Raw genomic sequence first — 16657 nt, forward strand, 5'->3', positions numbered from 1 at the left:
AAGAACAAATACTTGCAAGATGACATGAAGACAAATGACAAAAATATGTGTGAGAACAAGGGTGCTGGCTGAGAGTCAAGATTAAAACATCCGACTGATTCAGTTACCGTATTTACAGTGCTTGTTGCCTTGGCAATGTAACAGGTGTGGTCAGGACAGTGTGGCAGTCTTGCTCAAGATTTATGGCGTAAATTCAAAAAAGACTCATCACATGTCAGAACAAAACCTGAGGCATTTGACTGGATAACTAACCTGAGGCTAACAGTAACGGGCGTGGCTGCTTGTACATTTACAATACACTTTATAGGAATATCAGATAGAGGTTCACGTGGATGCTTTGTGTTAATGGACATTCCACTTTGTCAGAGAACTTGTCAAATAGTGACGCTTTGGGATTGTAGGTCAGGTCGCTCGCCATCCCCTTTGACGAGTTGGGAATGAGACTGAAAAAATCTACTCTCTTACAAAGTAGACCTTTAATATGAAGAATGGAAATAAAGGATGAATTAAAAAATAAGTCTGTATGTTTCATATGAGGGTTGCAGGGAGTTGTGAGGTCTGAATGACTTCATTATTATCCAACTGAATAGGATTAAGTTTAATCCCACTTTCTCCTTCCCATCGTTTCACAAAACGAACCTGAAGTGTGTGTGTTGGGGAGGGCAAAGCAACCATTTCAGGCAGTGCTCCACCCTTCAGTCCTCCACGCCCCCACCCACACCAGAGGCGGCAGCAACAGCCTTGTGCAGTATAAAAAGGAGACAGAAGCAGATCTGTGCATCTCAGCCCATCTCATATTCTCTGAGGCAGACGCACCTCCAGAGCAGCCTTCACGATGTCAAGAGCCAGTGTTACCACTTATTCTGTGCGCTCCAGCAGTGGCGGCGGGGGAGGAAGCTTTGGCCTGGGTGGAGGCCTGGGTGGAAGCCTGGTTGGAGGTGGAGGTGGAGGCATGGCGCGAAGGTCATATGCTAGGAGTGTGTATGCTGGTGCAGGTGGCCATGGAGCAAAAATCTCCACCGGTTACGGAATAGGCTGTGGTGTTGGTATGGGCAGCGGTTACGGTATGGGCAGCGGTTACGGTGCTGGAGGTGCTGGAGGCGGCGGCGGCATTTACAACAGTTACAGTTATCAAGTGGGATCGGGTTATGGAGGAGGTGATAATTCCGTCGATATTTCAGCCAACGAGAAGGCCACCATGCAGAACCTGAACGACCGTCTGGCCTCCTACCTGGAGAAGGTGCGCAACCTTGAGAAGGCCAACGCTGAACTGGAGCTCAAGATCCGCCAGTTTTTGGAGAGCAAGACTGCCCCCTCTGCCCGAGACTACTCTGCTTTCGAAGCCACCATTGCTGACCTGCAGGGAAAGGTATGTCACATGACTTCTGATTCCTGAATGAAATAATGTAGATGGGATTGTAAGAGACATTATTGCTTGCAGCATCCTTAATGTGTGCAGAGTCTGCTTGCAGTTGGAGAATTATGTCGAATGAAACATTGTGTCATCACACAGATCCAGGACGCCACCCGTGTCAATGGAGGCATCTATTTGGCCATTGACAATGCAAAACTGGCTGCAGACGACTTCAGAACCAAGTAAGTATCATGATGAATGGGAGTTCAAACTGTAAATTTAGTCTGAAGCAATAATTGGAAGGCATGCAGAAGTCTGATCTCTTGCTGCCTCACAGGTACGAGAACGAGCTAGCCATGCGTCAATCAGTGGAAGCAGATATCGCTGGTCTAAAGAGACTGTTGGATGAGCTGACACTGGCCAGATCAGACCTGGAGATGCAGATCGAGGGCCTCAAGGAGGAGCTGATCTACCTCAAGAAGAACCACGAGGAGGTGGGTGGCCAATCCAAAACAGTCAGCTGCATTGCAATGAAGATGCTGTCTCGAATGTGTTGTGAAAAAAAACTTAGACTTAGAAAATGTCCACCTCTTAAAGAACGGGTCTTTTTCAACAGGAACTGGCAGCCATGAGGAGCCAGATGACTGGACAGATCAATGTGGAGGTGGACGCGTCACCACAGCAAGACCTGTCCGCCGTTATGGCTGAGATCCGCGAACAGTACGAGAATGTGGCCGCCAAGAACAACAAAGAACTTGAAGCCTGGTTCCAAAATAAGGTAAGACTGGACCCAAACCCTGGTGGATATTTCTCATTGCCTACTTAGACTGTTGTGTGAGGGTACATGTGCATTACACTGATTGTGTCTATGACTGTGTCTACTTCAGACAGAGACGCTGACCATTGAGGTGGCGGCCAACACGGAAAGCCTCCAAACGTCCAAATCAGAAATCACTGAGATCCGTCGCACGCTGCAGGGCCTGGAGATCGAGCTACAGTCACAACTTAGCATGGTAAATGATAATGATCTGGGGCAAATCTTTACTCTTCTTTACCTTTACACGCTCTACCTATCCCGTCCTGGGAGAGATACAGTTTGATGAAAGCATGGTATTTTCGGTTGATTAATTCCTTTTCTTCTCGTTGCCTTCCTCTTCCAGAAAGCGTCCCTGGAAGGCACTTTAGCTGACACAGAGGCACGGTATGCAATGCAGCTCCAAGGTCTCCAGTGTCAGGTGACGAGCCTGGAGGAACAGCTGACGTGTCTGCGTACTGACATAGAAAAGCAGAGCCAAGAGTACAGGATGCTGCTCGACATCAAGACACGGCTGGAGATGGAGATCGCCGAGTACAGGAGGCTGCTGGACGGAGAGGGCAGGTAATTTTCCCCGCAAAGAACAAATGTGTCTTTTCATCATAAACAATAACAAACTAGCTCTGTGAATTTAAGCATTTTATAGATTTTTAATACAAGCACTGTATTTCTGCCCCTCTACAGTCTCGCCAGTGGAACTGGTTCCTCCTCAAAATCATCTTCCAAAGTGATAGTGGTCACAGAGGAACTGAGGGATGGAAAGTTGGTGTCCTCCTCATCGACCATCGCCTGATAGTCCGTTCCACGCAGCAACACAAGGGGCAGTACCTGAGGGTCACAAGCAACACATCTGAACCCAGTACTTCCTTCACATACGTGTGTGAATTCAATAAAAGCCTCTCTGTTTGCTCACTACCACTTTGTCCTGTTCGTTTGTCTTATTTGTGTTTTAATTCCAAATAATGTCATGATAGTGGCATTGTTTTGTCATAAACCAAAGATCTTATTGAATTACATGTTCATCTTTATCCTGACAAGAGTTACTTTAGGTATTTGGTATGTCTGAGATACAATTATTTAACTCCATGTTATGTGTGTGTAAAAGCTGCCCAGAATAAAACCACAGAGAAATTGGAGCTGTGAAATATAGGGTTACTAATAGGCCAACAGATGTATGGGGGCACCTCTCTGCAGAGGCTACACAGTGTTTTTCTCCAATAACTCAAGATTGAAAACTAAAACTGTCACTATATAAGGTACCAATGCAGCCTTAATGCCTCACATTAATAGTCCTGTGTTTGGGTCTACTTTCTTCAGCGGGTCCACAGTTGCATTTTGATGTAAGCATTAATTCAACTCAACTGGCAACTTGTCATGTGAGTTTCCTTTACATTTACCCAATGCATTCTGGGAGAGGCCCCAGCCTCAGTCTCTCCCAGTCCCTGATCAGTGAAATTGATTAAAGCTGCATCAACTAATGTTTGGCCACTAGGGGGCAGAGCACGTTTGTGTTTTGAGAAATTGATACCAGATGGTGCCCGTTTGTCCAATGAAGGTTTATCTTTTATGAGCTATTGAAAAATGAATGTTAAAATTTAAGGGTTTAATACTTCACAATATAAAGAGTAATGATCGACCGTGTTTCTACTTTGCTGAGTCCTGTCAGTAGTTTCATAGACTTCTCTTTTATAATGGTGGTCTACAGGGAAAATGCTTTCTGAATCAGGGAGGCTGACTTGCCACACCTTAAAAAGCTCTCTTAATACTGTACTTTTATCAGGCAGCGGGACTGTAAACGTAGCTGACAGACACAGTCAGAATACAGTGGTTGTTATGGTAGACATGTTGGCAAACAATGCCTTTGCAATCAGCAGAGACAGAGCATCATGATAATCCCATAGGAGCCATATAGCCACCTTATTAATGTCAATCCACTATCAATCTGTCTTTTAGCTCTGTTTTCTCCATAAACCCTGATGACATGTCTCAGTCTTTAGATTCTGGATGTTCTCAACGAGCTAGGGATTAATTTTCTACTGGTGCTGTACTATTTTGTAACTTCGTCTGCTGTTTGGTGCTGGGTAAGTAATGTACAATGGGTTTATCAGAGCGTATTTGCTATAAAGACGGCTTGTTAGTGATAGTGGTGAGATGGTACAATGCCAAGTAAAATAAAGAACATGCAGGCACATCTGTGCTGAGATCTCCAACAGTGCTGTGCCCAGTCTTGGAAATGGCTGGGTATCGACTGACATCATGAGCCCTTACACACAGTGCCGGCCCTGACCAATGTGGCGCCCTAGGCAAGATTTTAGCTGGCGCCCCCTTGCATCGCAGTCAATTTCACAATCAATTTTCATACACTCACACAGAAACTGCATGTATGTATTCAGCATTTTAAAAGTGCATCTGATAGGGGAGGATATGTGACCACTGGATGTTACATTTTAATACAAAAACAGATGCTTGGTGTGTGCTATACATAAGACTAATATAGACCAATAATGAAAATACGATGAGATTCATTCAACTTTATCATCATTGCAATGCAATTCAGTCTAACCAGAGTGCAAAAAGCAGTAAAGTGCAATGAAATTAATATATATATGTATAGGTATATACATATATATACACACACACACATATATGTATATGTATATGTGTGTGTGTATATATGTATATATATATATATATATATATATATATATATATATATATATATATATATATATATATTGCCTATGAATGGTATGGGAAAGCTAAGGGATGGAGTATTAACAGTAATACATTTTAACTGCACTTTAACACTGATGTAAACTTTAACAAACATAAACTGTGACACAATAAACCAAAGGCTTACAACTGCCCTATTACTTACAAAGGGGATGGAAAACGAATAGCATTTTAACTGACATACAAGCAGGAAAACACAGCCAACAGGTTAAAATAACACCTGAACAGGCCTAACGTTAACTTTCCAAATGTCCCTGATGAATTTAAGGTGGCAGTAACATTAACTTACGTTGATTCTAGCTATTGTCCTTCTGGAATTTATTATTCCTGCTTCAGTATGTTTTTCGGTTCGCTTCTACGCTCTCTTCTACAAATTTTGAGCTACAGAAAACAGTCAAGTATCAAAAATGTTCAGCTCGTTAAGGACATTACTGCTTGTATTTTTGGCTTTTCTATCTATTATACTTTTGGAGATATTCAGCTTTTTCTGCAAAAATGTTCTCATTCATCCTTATGGGGAATTTTTCAAATTTCATTCTGCTACTGCTTCAGCATACGTTCAGCCAGAGAAACCGTTCAGCTATCAGACGTTCAGCTTTGTACTTTTCTACAAAAAATCTACAAATCCTCTTCAAAACCACAGACTTTCAACCTCTTCTCGTCCCTCATACTTTGAGCTACAGACACCATTCCAACTTTTTAAGAATTACAAGACTTTGAACTATTGGGCATGTTTTCAGCTTTTTAAAATCTTTTACGGTTTTGAAATAATCACAGTTTTAGTTTTAAGGATTTTTAGCTCGTCTTCTGGTTTTATAATGGGTGTGTATTGCGTGAGCTAGAGTGCGTGACATCATCGCTAGAGTGGAGAGCAGCTGGAAAAACTGGAGAAAAAATTATCTTCAGCTTGATTTGGATCCCACATCTTTTACTTCACATAGACAATATATACATAGAAATGTGGGAAATATTGTTGGCTTTTAGATGATGGTCTTATTTCAGATGTAGGACTTACACTTTTGGCTGTAGAAGCCCTAGAGTGACAAGCACTCCAGCAACTCCCCCATAAGCCGCAATGTTAATTTTGAGCCTAAAGTTCTGGTTTAGAGCAGACGGTACCTGTTCTGTTTCTCGCTCTAGCATCCTCATTTTTCACTCTACAGAAATAAAAACACATCATAGGGTTCAGCAATGTCTCCTGTTACTCACTGTATAATATTTTGGCTATAACCATTACACTTTTTTCTAGACCTGCAGGAGTTTGGGAGGTGTTTTCCCATTCATTCTTAGGGGGACATTTTCAACATTGGTTCTGCTACTGCTCCAGCATATGTGCAGCCAGAGAAACTGTTCTGCTATCAAACTGTTCAGCTTTTTAAGCTCTTTCAGCCTTGTACTTTTCAGCTTTTCAACCTTTTCAGCTTTTTCAAATATTCAGCTTTATGTTCAGCTAGAGAAACTATTCAACTATCAAAATATTCAGCTTTTTCAGCCCATTCAGCCTATTACTTTTCAGCTTTTCTGCCTTTTCAGCTTTTGAAAAATTCAGCTTTCCCTGCAAAATCTTGACCATTCATTCTTATAGTTTTATGCATTTCAGGCAAGCATTTTCCAGTACATTCAGCGGATTTCCGAAATCACTTCAGCCGTCAGCATTCACACTGTATTTTCGCAGGAAATGCAATTTTTCTAGTTACTGATTATTAAACAATGCTACTATCGTCCGAAGTAAGGCTAGCAAGTTAACACTCTGCTCCAACAACGGTAACTACGATGCATTAAACTATTAATTTCATTCACTTCATCACATTGACGTTACTGTACCTCTTTCTTTTTCACGTTTTTCTTCCTCTTCTTTCCTTCTTTTCCTTCCCTGGGTACCGGATGGTTTCAGTCTTTTGGACATTGTGGTTCCGCTACAGTATCAATAAATCTCTCTCTTGGTCTTGGGGTCACGGTCCGGTCAGATTCAGGCAACTTGCCTCTCGACCCCGCCCCCCACCCTCACAGGGGGCAGTTACAGTGCAACGAGCCAGCCAGGAACTCAGAAAAAAGGCCTCTCCATTATTTAATAGGCTTTGCTATGAAGTTATGTTGCTGTAGGCTTATATAGTATTTTGAAATAATAGTAGTAATAGCACTGGTGAAAAATAGTAATTTAAAAAAAAAATTCTCCCCCCCATTTGCGGTGCCGCCCGTGGATGACGGTGCCCTTAGCATTCGCCTATACAGCCTATGCCAAGGGCCGGCTCTGCTTACACAAACCGCTTCTGACTGGCAGCCCGCAGGCTGCTGACGAGCAAAATAAAAGAGAATCTGAACAATTTTTAGTTTGAAACTATGAATAACAAAAGAACAAATACTTGCAAGATAACATGAAGACAAATGACAAAAATATGTGTGAGAACAAGGGTGCTGGCTGAGAGTCAAGATTAAAACATCGACTGATTCAGTTACCGTATTTACAGTGCTTGTTGCCTTGGCAATGTAACAGGTGTGGTCAGGACAGTGTGGCAGTCTTGAAATTCTCGCAAATTTATGGCGTGAATTCAAAAAAGACTCATCGCATGTCAGAACAAAACTTGAGGCATTTGACTGGATAACTAACCTGAGGCTAACAGTAACGGGCGTGGCTGCTTGTACATTTACAATACACTTTATAGGAATATCAGATAGAGGTTCACGTGGATGCTTTGTGTTAATGGACATTCCACTTTGTCAGAGAACTTGTCAAATACTGATGCTTTGGGATTGTAGGTCAGGTCGCTCGCCATCCCCTTTGACAAGTTGGGAATGAGACTGAAAAAATCTACTCTCTTACGGTAGACCTTTAATATGAAGAATGGAAATAAAGGATGAATTAAAAAAATGAGTCAGTATGTTTCATGTGAGTGTTGCAGGGAGTTGTGAGGTCTGAATGACTTCATTATATTATCCAACTGAATAGGATTAGGTTTAATCCCACTTTCTCCTTCCCATCGTTGCACAAAACGAACCTGAAGTGTGTGTGTTGGGGAGGGCAAAGCAACCATTTCAGGCAGTGCTCCACCCTTCAGTCCTCCACGCCCTCACCCACACCAGAGGCGGCAGCAACAGCCTTGTGCAGCATAAAAGGGAGACAGAAGCAGATCTTTGCATCTCAGCCCATCTCATATTCTCCGAAGCAGACGCACCTCCAGAGCAGCCTTCACGATGTCAAGAGTCAGCAGTTATTCTGTGCGCTCCAGCAGTGGCGGCACGGGAGGAAGCTGTGGCCTTGGTGGAGGCCTGGGTGGAAGCCTGGTTGGAGGTGGAGGCATGGCGCGAAGGTCATATGCTAGGAGTATGTATGCTGGTGCAGGTGGCACTGGAGCAAAAATCTCCACCGGTTACGGAATACGCTGTGGTACCGGTATGGGCAGCGGTTACGGTATGGGCAGCGGTTACGGTATGGGCAGCGGTTACGGTGCTGGAGGTGCTGGAGGCGGCGGCGGCATTTACAACAGTTACAGTTATCAAGTGGGATCGGGTTATGGAGGAGGTGATAATTCCGTCGATATTTCAGCCAACGAGAAGGCCACCATGCAGAACCTGAACGACCGTCTGGCCTCCTACCTGGAGAAGGTGCGCAACCTTGAGAAGGCCAACGCTGAACTGGAGCTCAAGATCCGCCAGTTCTTGGAGAGCAAGACCGCCCCCTCTGCCCGAGACTACTCTGCTTTCGAAGCCACCATTGCTGACCTGCAGGGAAAGGTATGTCACATGACTTCTGATTCCTGAATGAAATAATGTAGATGGGATTGTAAGAGACATTATTGCTTGCAGCATCCTTAATGTGTGCAGAGTCTGCTTGCAGTTGGAGAATTATGTCGAATGAAACATTGTGTCATCACACAGATCCAGGACGCCACCCGTGTCAATGGAGGCATCTATTTGGCCATTGACAATGCAAAACTGGCTGCAGACGACTTCAGAACCAAGTAAGTATCATGATGAATGGGAGTTCAAACTGTAAATTCAGTCTGAAGCAATAATTGGAAGGCATGCAGAAGTCTGATCTCTTGCTGCCTCACAGGTACGAGAACGAGCTAGCCATGCGTCAATCAGTGGAAGCAGATATCGCTGGTCTAAAGAGACTGTTGGATGAGCTGACACTGGCCAGATCAGACCTGGAGATGCAGATCGAGGGCCTCAAGGAGGAGCTGATCTACCTCAAGAAGAACCACGAGGAGGTGGGTGGCCAATCCAAAACAGTCAGCTGCATTGCAATGAAGATGCTGCCTCGAATGTGGAGTGAAAAAAAACTTAGACTTAGAAAATGTCCACCTCTTAAAGAACGGGTCTTTTTCAACAGGAACTGGCAGCCATGAGGAACCAGATGAGTGGACAGATCAACGTGGAGGTGGACGCGTCACCACAGCAAGACCTGTCCGCCGTTATGGCTGAGATCCGCGAACAGTACGAGAATGTGGCCGCCAAGAACAACAGAGAACTTGAAGCCTGGTTCCAAAATAAGGTAAGACTGGACCCAAACCCTGGTTGATATTTCTCATTGCCTACTTAGACTGTTGTGTGAGGGTACATGTGCATTACACTGATTGTGTCTATGACTGTGTCTACTTCAGACAGAGACGCTGACCACTGAGGTGGCGGCCAACACGGAAAGCCTCCAAACGTCCAAATCAGAAATCACTGAGATCCGTCGCGTGCTGCAGGGCCTGGAGATCGAGCTACAGTCACAACTTAGCATGGTAAATGATAATGATCTGGGGCAAATCTTTACTCTTCTTTACCTTTACACGCTCTACCTATTCCGTCCTGGGAGAGGTACAGTTTGATGAAAGCATGGTATTTTCGGTTGATTAATTCCTTTTCTTCTCGTTGCCTTCCTCTTCCAGAAAGCATCCCTGGAAGGCACTTTAGCTGACACAAAGGCACGGTATGCAATGCAGCTCCAAGGTCTCCAGTGTCAGGTGACGAGCCTGGAGGAACAGCTGACGTGTCTGCATACTGACATAGAAAAGCAGAGCCAAGAGTACAAGATGCTGCTCGACATCAAGACACGGCTGGAGATGGAGATCGCCGAGTACAGGAGGCTGCTGGACGGAGAGGGCAGGTAATTTTCCCCGCAAAGAACAATTGTGTCTTTTCATCATAAACAATAACAAACTAGCTCTGTGAATTTAAGCATTTTATAGATTTTTAATACAAGCACTGTATTTCTGCCCCTCTACAGTCTCGCCAGTGGAACTGGTTCCTCCTCAAGATCTTCCAAAGTGGTAGTGGTCACAGAGGAACTGAGGAATGGAAAGTTGGTGTCCTCCTCATCGACCATCGCCTGATAGTCCGTTCCACGCAGCAACACAAGGGGCAGTACCTGAGGGTCACAAGCAACACATCTGAACCCAGTACTTCCTTCACATACGTGTGTGAATTCAATAAAAGCCTCTCTGTTTGCTCACTACCACTTTGTCCTGTTCGTTTGTCTTATTTGTGTCTTAATTCCAAATAATGTCATGATAGTGGCATTGTTTTGTCATAAACCAAAGATCTTATGGAATTACATGTTCATCTTTATCCTGACAAGAGTTACTTTAGGTATTTGGTATGTCTGAGATACAATTATTTAACTCCATGTTATGTGTGTGTAAAAGCTGCCCAGAATAAAACCACAGAGAAATTGGAGCTGTGAAATATAGGGTTACTAATAGGCCAACAGATGTATGGGGGCACCATTCTGCAGAGGCTACACAGCGTTTTTCTCCAATAACTCAAGATTGAAAACTAAAACTGTCACTATATAAGGTACCAATGCAGCCTTAATGCCTCACGTTAATAGTCCTGAGTTTGGGTCTACTTTCTTCAGCGGGTCCACAGTTGCATTTTGATGTAAGCATTAATTCAACTCAACTGGCAACTTGTCATGTGAGTTTCCTTTACATTTACCCAATGCATTCTGGGAGAGGCCCCAGCCTCAGTCTCTCCCAGTCCCTGATCAGTGAAATTGATTAAAGCTGCATCAACTAATGTTTGGCCACTAGGGGGCAGAGCACGTTTGTGTTTTAAGAAATTGATACCAGATGGTGCCCGTTTGTCCAATGAAGGTTTATCTTTTATGAGCTATTGAAAAATGAATGTTAAAATTTAAGGGTTTAATACTTCACAATATAAAGAGTAATGATCGACTGTGTTTCTACTTTGCTAAGTCCTGTCAATAGTTTCATAGACTTCTCTTTTATAATGGTGGTCTACGGGGAAAATGCTTTCTGAATCAGGGAGGCTGACTTGCCACACCTTAAAAAGCTCTCTTAACACTGTACTTTCATCAGGCAGCGGGACTGTAAACGTAGCTGACAGACACAGTCAGAATACAGTGGTTGTTATGGTAGACATGTTGGCAAACAATGCTTTTGCAATCAGCAGAGACAGAGCATCATGATAATCCCATAGGAGCCATATAGCCACCTTATTAATGTCAATCCACTATCAATCTGCCTTTTAGCTCTGTTTTCTCCATAAACCCTGATGACATATCTCAGTCTTTAGATTCTGGATGTTCTCAACGAGCTAGGGATTAATTTTCTACTGGTGCGGTACTATTTTGTTACTTTGTCTGCTGTTTGGTGCTGGGTAAGTAATGTACAATGGGTTTATCAGAGTGTATTTGCTATAAAGACGACTTGTTAGTGATAGTGGTGAGAATAAAAATATAAAAAAAATAAATAAATATAGCATCATAACAATACAGAATTAACTAACTTCAATTCTGCAACTGCAATACAACAGAAAGAGACCCATTCTGTTTATGCTTTCAATTCATTTTTGACTGTTATAGACTAAAATTCTTATATATATATTGCACCTTTAATATAAATTAATGCAGCTTTATGAATAAGTTCAAGCTATTGTCTGACTATATCTGTTTTGTACTGGACAACAACATTCATTGTCCATCAGTGAGGGACAATAATAGAAATGTGTTATCTTCTGATCATTATGAAATTACAACACGCAAGAAAGTTTAATTCAACTGCAAGATCTTTATTGAGTTTTTCCAGTTTATCCCTCAATCTCATCCACGTCCACGTCAACAGTCTTGCTGCTCTCGACTACCCTTCCATCCACGACCGTCTCCACCACGGTAATGACCTTTGTGACCACTGAGAGAAAGAAATGAACAACAATCATAAGCCAATCACAACAGTTAAAGTATCAGTTTAATGATAACATGAGAATTATAGACATGAAATGAAAAATTGCTTACCTTGTTTTGAACTGGTCATGGAGAGAAAAAAGAAAGAAGAAAACATTAGTCTGGAACATATCTACAGTCCATTGCCTGTTGTTTTTTCCCCCTCTAAAATCTCTGAGCCCCCTTTCCCAGTAAGTGCTTCTCTCTCTTCATGCCTCACCTCTCATCCTCTCCATCCAGCAGCCTCCTGTACTCTGCGATCTCCAGCTCCAGCCGGGTCTTGAGGTCCAGCAGCATGTCGTACTCCTGCTTGTTGCTGGCGATGTTGGCGTGGAGCTGGGACAGCTGAACTTCCAGGCTTGTGACCATGTTCTGGAGGCTTGCTAGCTGCGCAGAGTAGCGCGCCTGAGTCTCTGCCAGGGTGCCCTCCAAAGACGCTTTCTGTTGTGGTTGGAGAAGAAGGTGTTCGGTGAGTGACAGTCAGTGATTCAAATTCAGAGATGTCACTTCTTAACTGTAAATCTGCTGCAATGCGTGTTTGTTCAATGAGAAGATTGATACCACTCACATGTCTTTACACTAAATATTAATCTACTGCCAGAAGCTGTTTAGACTATAGCTTAGCATAAATCGTGAAATAATTAGCCTGCTAGGTCTAAAGGCAAACCGGGCTTTTCAAACTTCGTATTCTTATCTTAGGGCTATCCTTAGCCTTGCATTTGACCCTGGAGTAATGTAGCCCATTTCATACACACATTGCTAACCCAGGGTTAGCCTATAGCTGTATGAGTCACACTGTACTTATATTAGCCCAGGGTTAACACTAAATGTCCGCTGGAACACGCTACTAATGTTTACATTGTAAAATGACGGGTGACATCTCTAAAAGTAAATATTTCCCTTAAAAAATTACGAAACTTGAATCATACTAGCACCTTTTATCCCCATGTTTAGCTAACTTTCATGGGATAACCTCCAAACTCTCAGTTAACTCGCTTTGAAATGTGGCAAGATTTTGCCAGTGCGATAGCTGTCCTAGCTTGGGGCTAACAACTCCCTTAGCCTTGGGCAAAGTCAGTTCTAACAATGCTATTAGCTCTAGGCTAATTCAGTATGAAAACCCCTAAATTCACATTATGTCTTGTTTGTTTTATCTCTTCCAAAAACTGAAAAGTGGTCTGAAGTATCTCCTGGCCAGGCGTAGTGATAATCAGAACGTTACATGAAGTCTGTATGCTAACGGCTAAGCCAAGCTAACTGGCTGTAGTTTCATATTTAACTGTCACACATGAGAGCCGTATCAATCTCCTCGTGTAACTCTCAGGAAATTGAGTGAGCATATTGTCCAAAAGGATTAAACGAAACAGCGTCAAATCCAATAGATAACTAATCTTTATAGTTCATATATGGTGACATACCATGCTCAAATGGGACTGCAGTTCAATCTGCAGCCTCTGGACGGTGCTCTTCAGCTCCTTAATCTCTGTGCGGGTCGTCACCAGAGTCTCTGTCTGTGTGACCACATCCTGCTCCACCGCTGCGATCTGAGCAGATCAGAAAAACAACATTAGTTTTTTTGTGTTTTTTTTACCCAACAATCATATAAGATTAATGGCATGCTAGCAAGAGAAATAAGCCCAAGCTTGGCAAAGTATTCTGAGCCGCTCTAACTTCTCACCTTGTTCTGGTACCACGCCTCGAGTTCCTTGCGGTTCTTGTTGATCGCGCCCTCGTAGTGATCCCTGATCTCTGTCATAACCTGGTTCAGGTCTGGAGCGGGAGAAGCATCCACGGCCACATTGACCTGTCCGCCCATCTGACTCCTGAGCAGAGCCATCTCCTGCGGGGGTCAAAGGACAACATCAGAGTCAGCTGCGGGAATAACTTCAACTAATTTATCATTTTTTTAGTATTACTACAAGAGTATCCAATGATTTCTTTTTGTACTGTGTTGCATGCATGATTTTGAACTGTTTCAGAGTGTGTGTGAGACAAACAGTGGCAATGAGCTAATGGAGGGAGAGAAGAATACAAGGAAGTGTGCAGAGGGAAGGGAGAAGGCGACAGACCTGTTTATGAAAACATTGGGAACGTGGGATTTCCTCAGTGTTAACACAGATAAGGCCGAGGTCGTGTGTGCAAATTCTGGCAGGCTTAGGCCACAATAGGTGCTAAGATGAATGGTGACAGCTTTGTCTCACGGTCAATAGCTGCAGTGTGTAGCTCCCTGCGGATGATACTGAGCAGTGTTGGATCAGTAACATACTGTCAGGTTATGTGCATACACACAGTGGGTGTTGGCTTGTGTGTAAGAATGTTTAAGAGGTGCTGACAGATGTAAACTCATCAGTTCTGCTGCTTGTTAAACTGCCACCAACGTGCTTTGGATTGGTTCAAATGGGTGCCCCACTAACTGTTCTCCATCTGTACTTGCTCACCTCTTCGTGATTCCTCTTGAGCATGATCAGCTCCTCCCTCAGGGACTCGTACTGACTCTCAAGGTCCATTTTGGTCCGGGTCATCTCGTCCAGCAACTTCTTCAGTCCAGCGATGTCTGCCTCCACAGCCATCCTCATGGCCAGCTCGGTCTCATACCTGAGGGGACAAACAGTTCAGGGAGGTTACAATAGAAGTTGTCAGTCAGGCACGACTTCACGCTTTGAGGCACATGTGAGGTTTCACTTATGTGGCAGGGCAGAGAGGGGCAGAGAATGCACTCACTTCATTTTGAAATCATCGGCAGCCAGTTTTGCGTTGTCGATGTCCAGGACTGTCTTGGCATTGAGCCGGGAGGCAATACGGATCTGAGGAGGAGAGAAAACAGGAAAAAAAAGTCAGAAAACATACAGTTTCATACAGTTTGACGACAGTATAGGATCCCCAAATCCACTGATAAGGGTTTCTTGTAGATTTTAAAAGATACATATATTCCCCGGTGGGCAGTGAGTCAAGCCAGCCACCAGCCCAAAGCATCGGTATTTGACGACTTGGAAATCTGACCCAACAATCAACTATCTTACATGTTCCACCCTTAGATAATAACATAAAAATATATGATATCATATATGATATCATATATATCAACATTTTTAAAAGAAAGGAATGCATCTAAAGCTTGTGCAAAGTTCATGCAATGCACATTCTTGGCAGCTGTAACGTTAACCGACACTGCTTCCTTTCGTAATCGTCGCTCTAACTCTGAACACTGTTGGCCGGATGTGATTCTAAGTAGGAATGATTCTGGTATGACAATCACGATAATCTCTCCTCACTGCTCTGTTTGTGGTATGTGCTTCCTGATAGATGGCCTACATCTACGGTCTGTCAATGATGGGTTTCCTGGTTCTTTTACATACAGTACATACCAACAGATACATAACCCCCGTCCCCACACACTCACAGTGATTGTTAACTTGATTGTGATTGTTAAGAGGAAGTTAACAGAAAAACACTGAAACACACATGTCTCCTCTTCCTCTTACCTTGTCCTTCAGGTCCTCGATGATGGCGAAGTAGTGGGTGTAGTCGTGGCAGATGACAGTCCTCTTCTCGTACCACTCTCTGATCTGCCTCTCCAGGCGGTCGTTCTCCTTCTCCAGGGTGCGCACCTTCTCCAGGTAGGTGGACAGACGGTCGTTCAGGTTCTGCATGGTGGCCTTCTCGTTGGCCCCGACGTGGAGGTCCAGGCCATCAGAGAGGTTGAAGCCTCCGGATGATGATGGTGCGTAGCTCATCTGGGCTGAGGAGATGCGGGTGCCACGACCACCTGCTCCACCGTAGACACTCAAGGTCCTCTGACCATAGGATCTGCTGCTAAAAGACATGTTGAGAGGTCTGGATCTGGATCAGGTAGGATTACTGGAGTTGATCTGCAGTTGAAAGCATCACTTTAGTGTCCATGGTTATATAGTTGCCAAAGTGGGAAGGGCTAAGATGGCAAGATGAAAGAGAAGAATGCAGTTAGAAGGCTACCCCCCTACTCCTCTATGCAATCTTTCAATCAGCACGGGTGTGATGACTGCTGGGTGGGTGTTCGTCTGCCTTTTTTCAGGTCGAACTTGCAATTCCACATTTTATGGTTTCTCGTCCTCAGGACATTCTTTGAATACTCTTCAGTTTGTTTGTTTCCACACTCCTGAACATGAAGCAGTTCGTAATCACAGCCTTCCTTGTGTGGTTAAGAGACACATATAGTTTCAAATAATGTGTTCCTATAAAAGAAACTGCCACGTGTAGATTGTTTTTATTTTATTTTTTAATATTCACTCATAGCGGTGACAGAAGTGACACATACCAGTGACAATTTCACCTCAGTGAAACTTGGGGCCAAAGGTTAAAGGCAAGGCATTTCTGAGACAGCCAAGGTTATTTTTGTCATGTTAGCTTCGAGGCAAGATGTTCAAGACTCTGTTGATTAACATTCATACAATATAACTATATTATATTATATTTTTAATAGACACAGCGGTTCTACATGGCCAAACAAGAATCTACTCAAATTAAGCACAGAGGCAAGAAAAAACAAAAAAGGAAAGTAAGCAGAACATGTTGTGCTGCGTCTACATGTGCCAACACGTATGAGATA

General features: G+C 43.5%; 3 protein-coding genes across 3 annotated transcripts; 2 read left to right on the forward strand and 1 right to left on the reverse strand.

The window, feature by feature from the left end:
• Positions 1-779: 779 nt before the first annotated feature.
• LOC141001634 (keratin, type I cytoskeletal 50 kDa-like) lies at positions 780-3083 on the forward strand. The gene is made up of 7 exons (XM_073472778.1): positions 780-1369; positions 1514-1596; positions 1692-1848; positions 1971-2132; positions 2242-2367; positions 2515-2732; positions 2853-3083. Exons 1-7 carry the CDS (start codon positions 836-838, stop codon positions 2959-2961), a joined length of 1389 nt encoding a protein of 462 aa, XP_073328879.1. The 5' UTR covers positions 780-835; the 3' UTR covers positions 2962-3083.
• Positions 3084-8166: 5083 nt separating this feature from the next.
• LOC141001660 (keratin, type I cytoskeletal 13-like) lies at positions 8167-10344 on the forward strand. The gene is made up of 7 exons (XM_073472808.1): positions 8167-8633; positions 8778-8860; positions 8956-9112; positions 9235-9396; positions 9506-9631; positions 9779-9996; positions 10117-10344. The coding sequence occupies exons 1-7, from the start codon at positions 8199-8201 to the stop codon at positions 10220-10222; spliced, it is 1287 nt and encodes a 428-aa protein (XP_073328909.1). The 5' UTR covers positions 8167-8198; the 3' UTR covers positions 10223-10344.
• Positions 10345-12288: 1944 nt separating this feature from the next.
• Positions 12289-15896, reverse strand: krt98 (keratin 98). Its single transcript, XM_073472818.1, has 6 exons — positions 15555-15896; positions 14794-14876; positions 14511-14667; positions 13751-13912; positions 13491-13616; positions 12289-12513 (listed from the first exon to the last, which is right to left on the reverse strand). The coding sequence occupies exons 1-6, from the start codon at positions 15894-15896 to the stop codon at positions 12289-12291; spliced, it is 1095 nt and encodes a 364-aa protein (XP_073328919.1).
• Between the last annotated feature and the right edge of the window lie 761 nt (positions 15897-16657).

The sequence above is a fragment of the Pagrus major genome, chromosome 1 (assembly GCF_040436345.1).
Source record: "Pagrus major chromosome 1, Pma_NU_1.0".
In the NCBI taxonomy this organism is placed as follows: Eukaryota; Metazoa; Chordata; class Actinopteri; order Spariformes; family Sparidae; genus Pagrus; species Pagrus major.

What these genes read in the sequence shown, in the direction of transcription:
- LOC141001660 (XM_073472808.1), top strand. Translation starts at nt 8,199, where the DNA reads ATGGCGCGAAGGTCATATGCTAGGAGTATGTATGCTGGTGCAGGTGGC. An exon ending in TTGCTGACCTGCAGGGAAAG is followed by an intron (nt 8,634 to 8,777) that starts GTATGTCACATG and finishes GTCATCACACAG; the next exon opens with ATCCAGGACGCCACCCGTGT. An exon ending in AAGCCTGGTTCCAAAATAAG is followed by an intron (nt 9,397 to 9,505) that starts GTAAGACTGGAC and finishes TGTCTACTTCAG; the next exon opens with ACAGAGACGCTGACCACTGA.
- LOC141001634 (XM_073472778.1), top strand. Translation starts at nt 836, where the DNA reads ATGTCAAGAGCCAGTGTTACCACTTATTCTGTGCGCTCCAGCAGTGGC. An exon ending in TTGCTGACCTGCAGGGAAAG is followed by an intron (nt 1,370 to 1,513) that starts GTATGTCACATG and finishes GTCATCACACAG; the next exon opens with ATCCAGGACGCCACCCGTGT. An exon ending in AAGCCTGGTTCCAAAATAAG is followed by an intron (nt 2,133 to 2,241) that starts GTAAGACTGGAC and finishes TGTCTACTTCAG; the next exon opens with ACAGAGACGCTGACCATTGA.
- krt98 (XM_073472818.1), bottom strand. Translation starts at nt 15,896, where the DNA reads ATGTCTTTTAGCAGCAGATCCTATGGTCAGAGGACCTTGAGTGTCTAC. An exon ending in TCGAGGACCTGAAGGACAAG is followed by an intron (nt 14,877 to 15,554) that starts GTAAGAGGAAGA and finishes TCTCCTCCTCAG; the next exon opens with ATCCGTATTGCCTCCCGGCT. An exon ending in GCCGATGATTTCAAAATGAA is followed by an intron (nt 14,668 to 14,793) that starts GTGAGTGCATTC and finishes TTGTCCCCTCAG; the next exon opens with GTATGAGACCGAGCTGGCCA.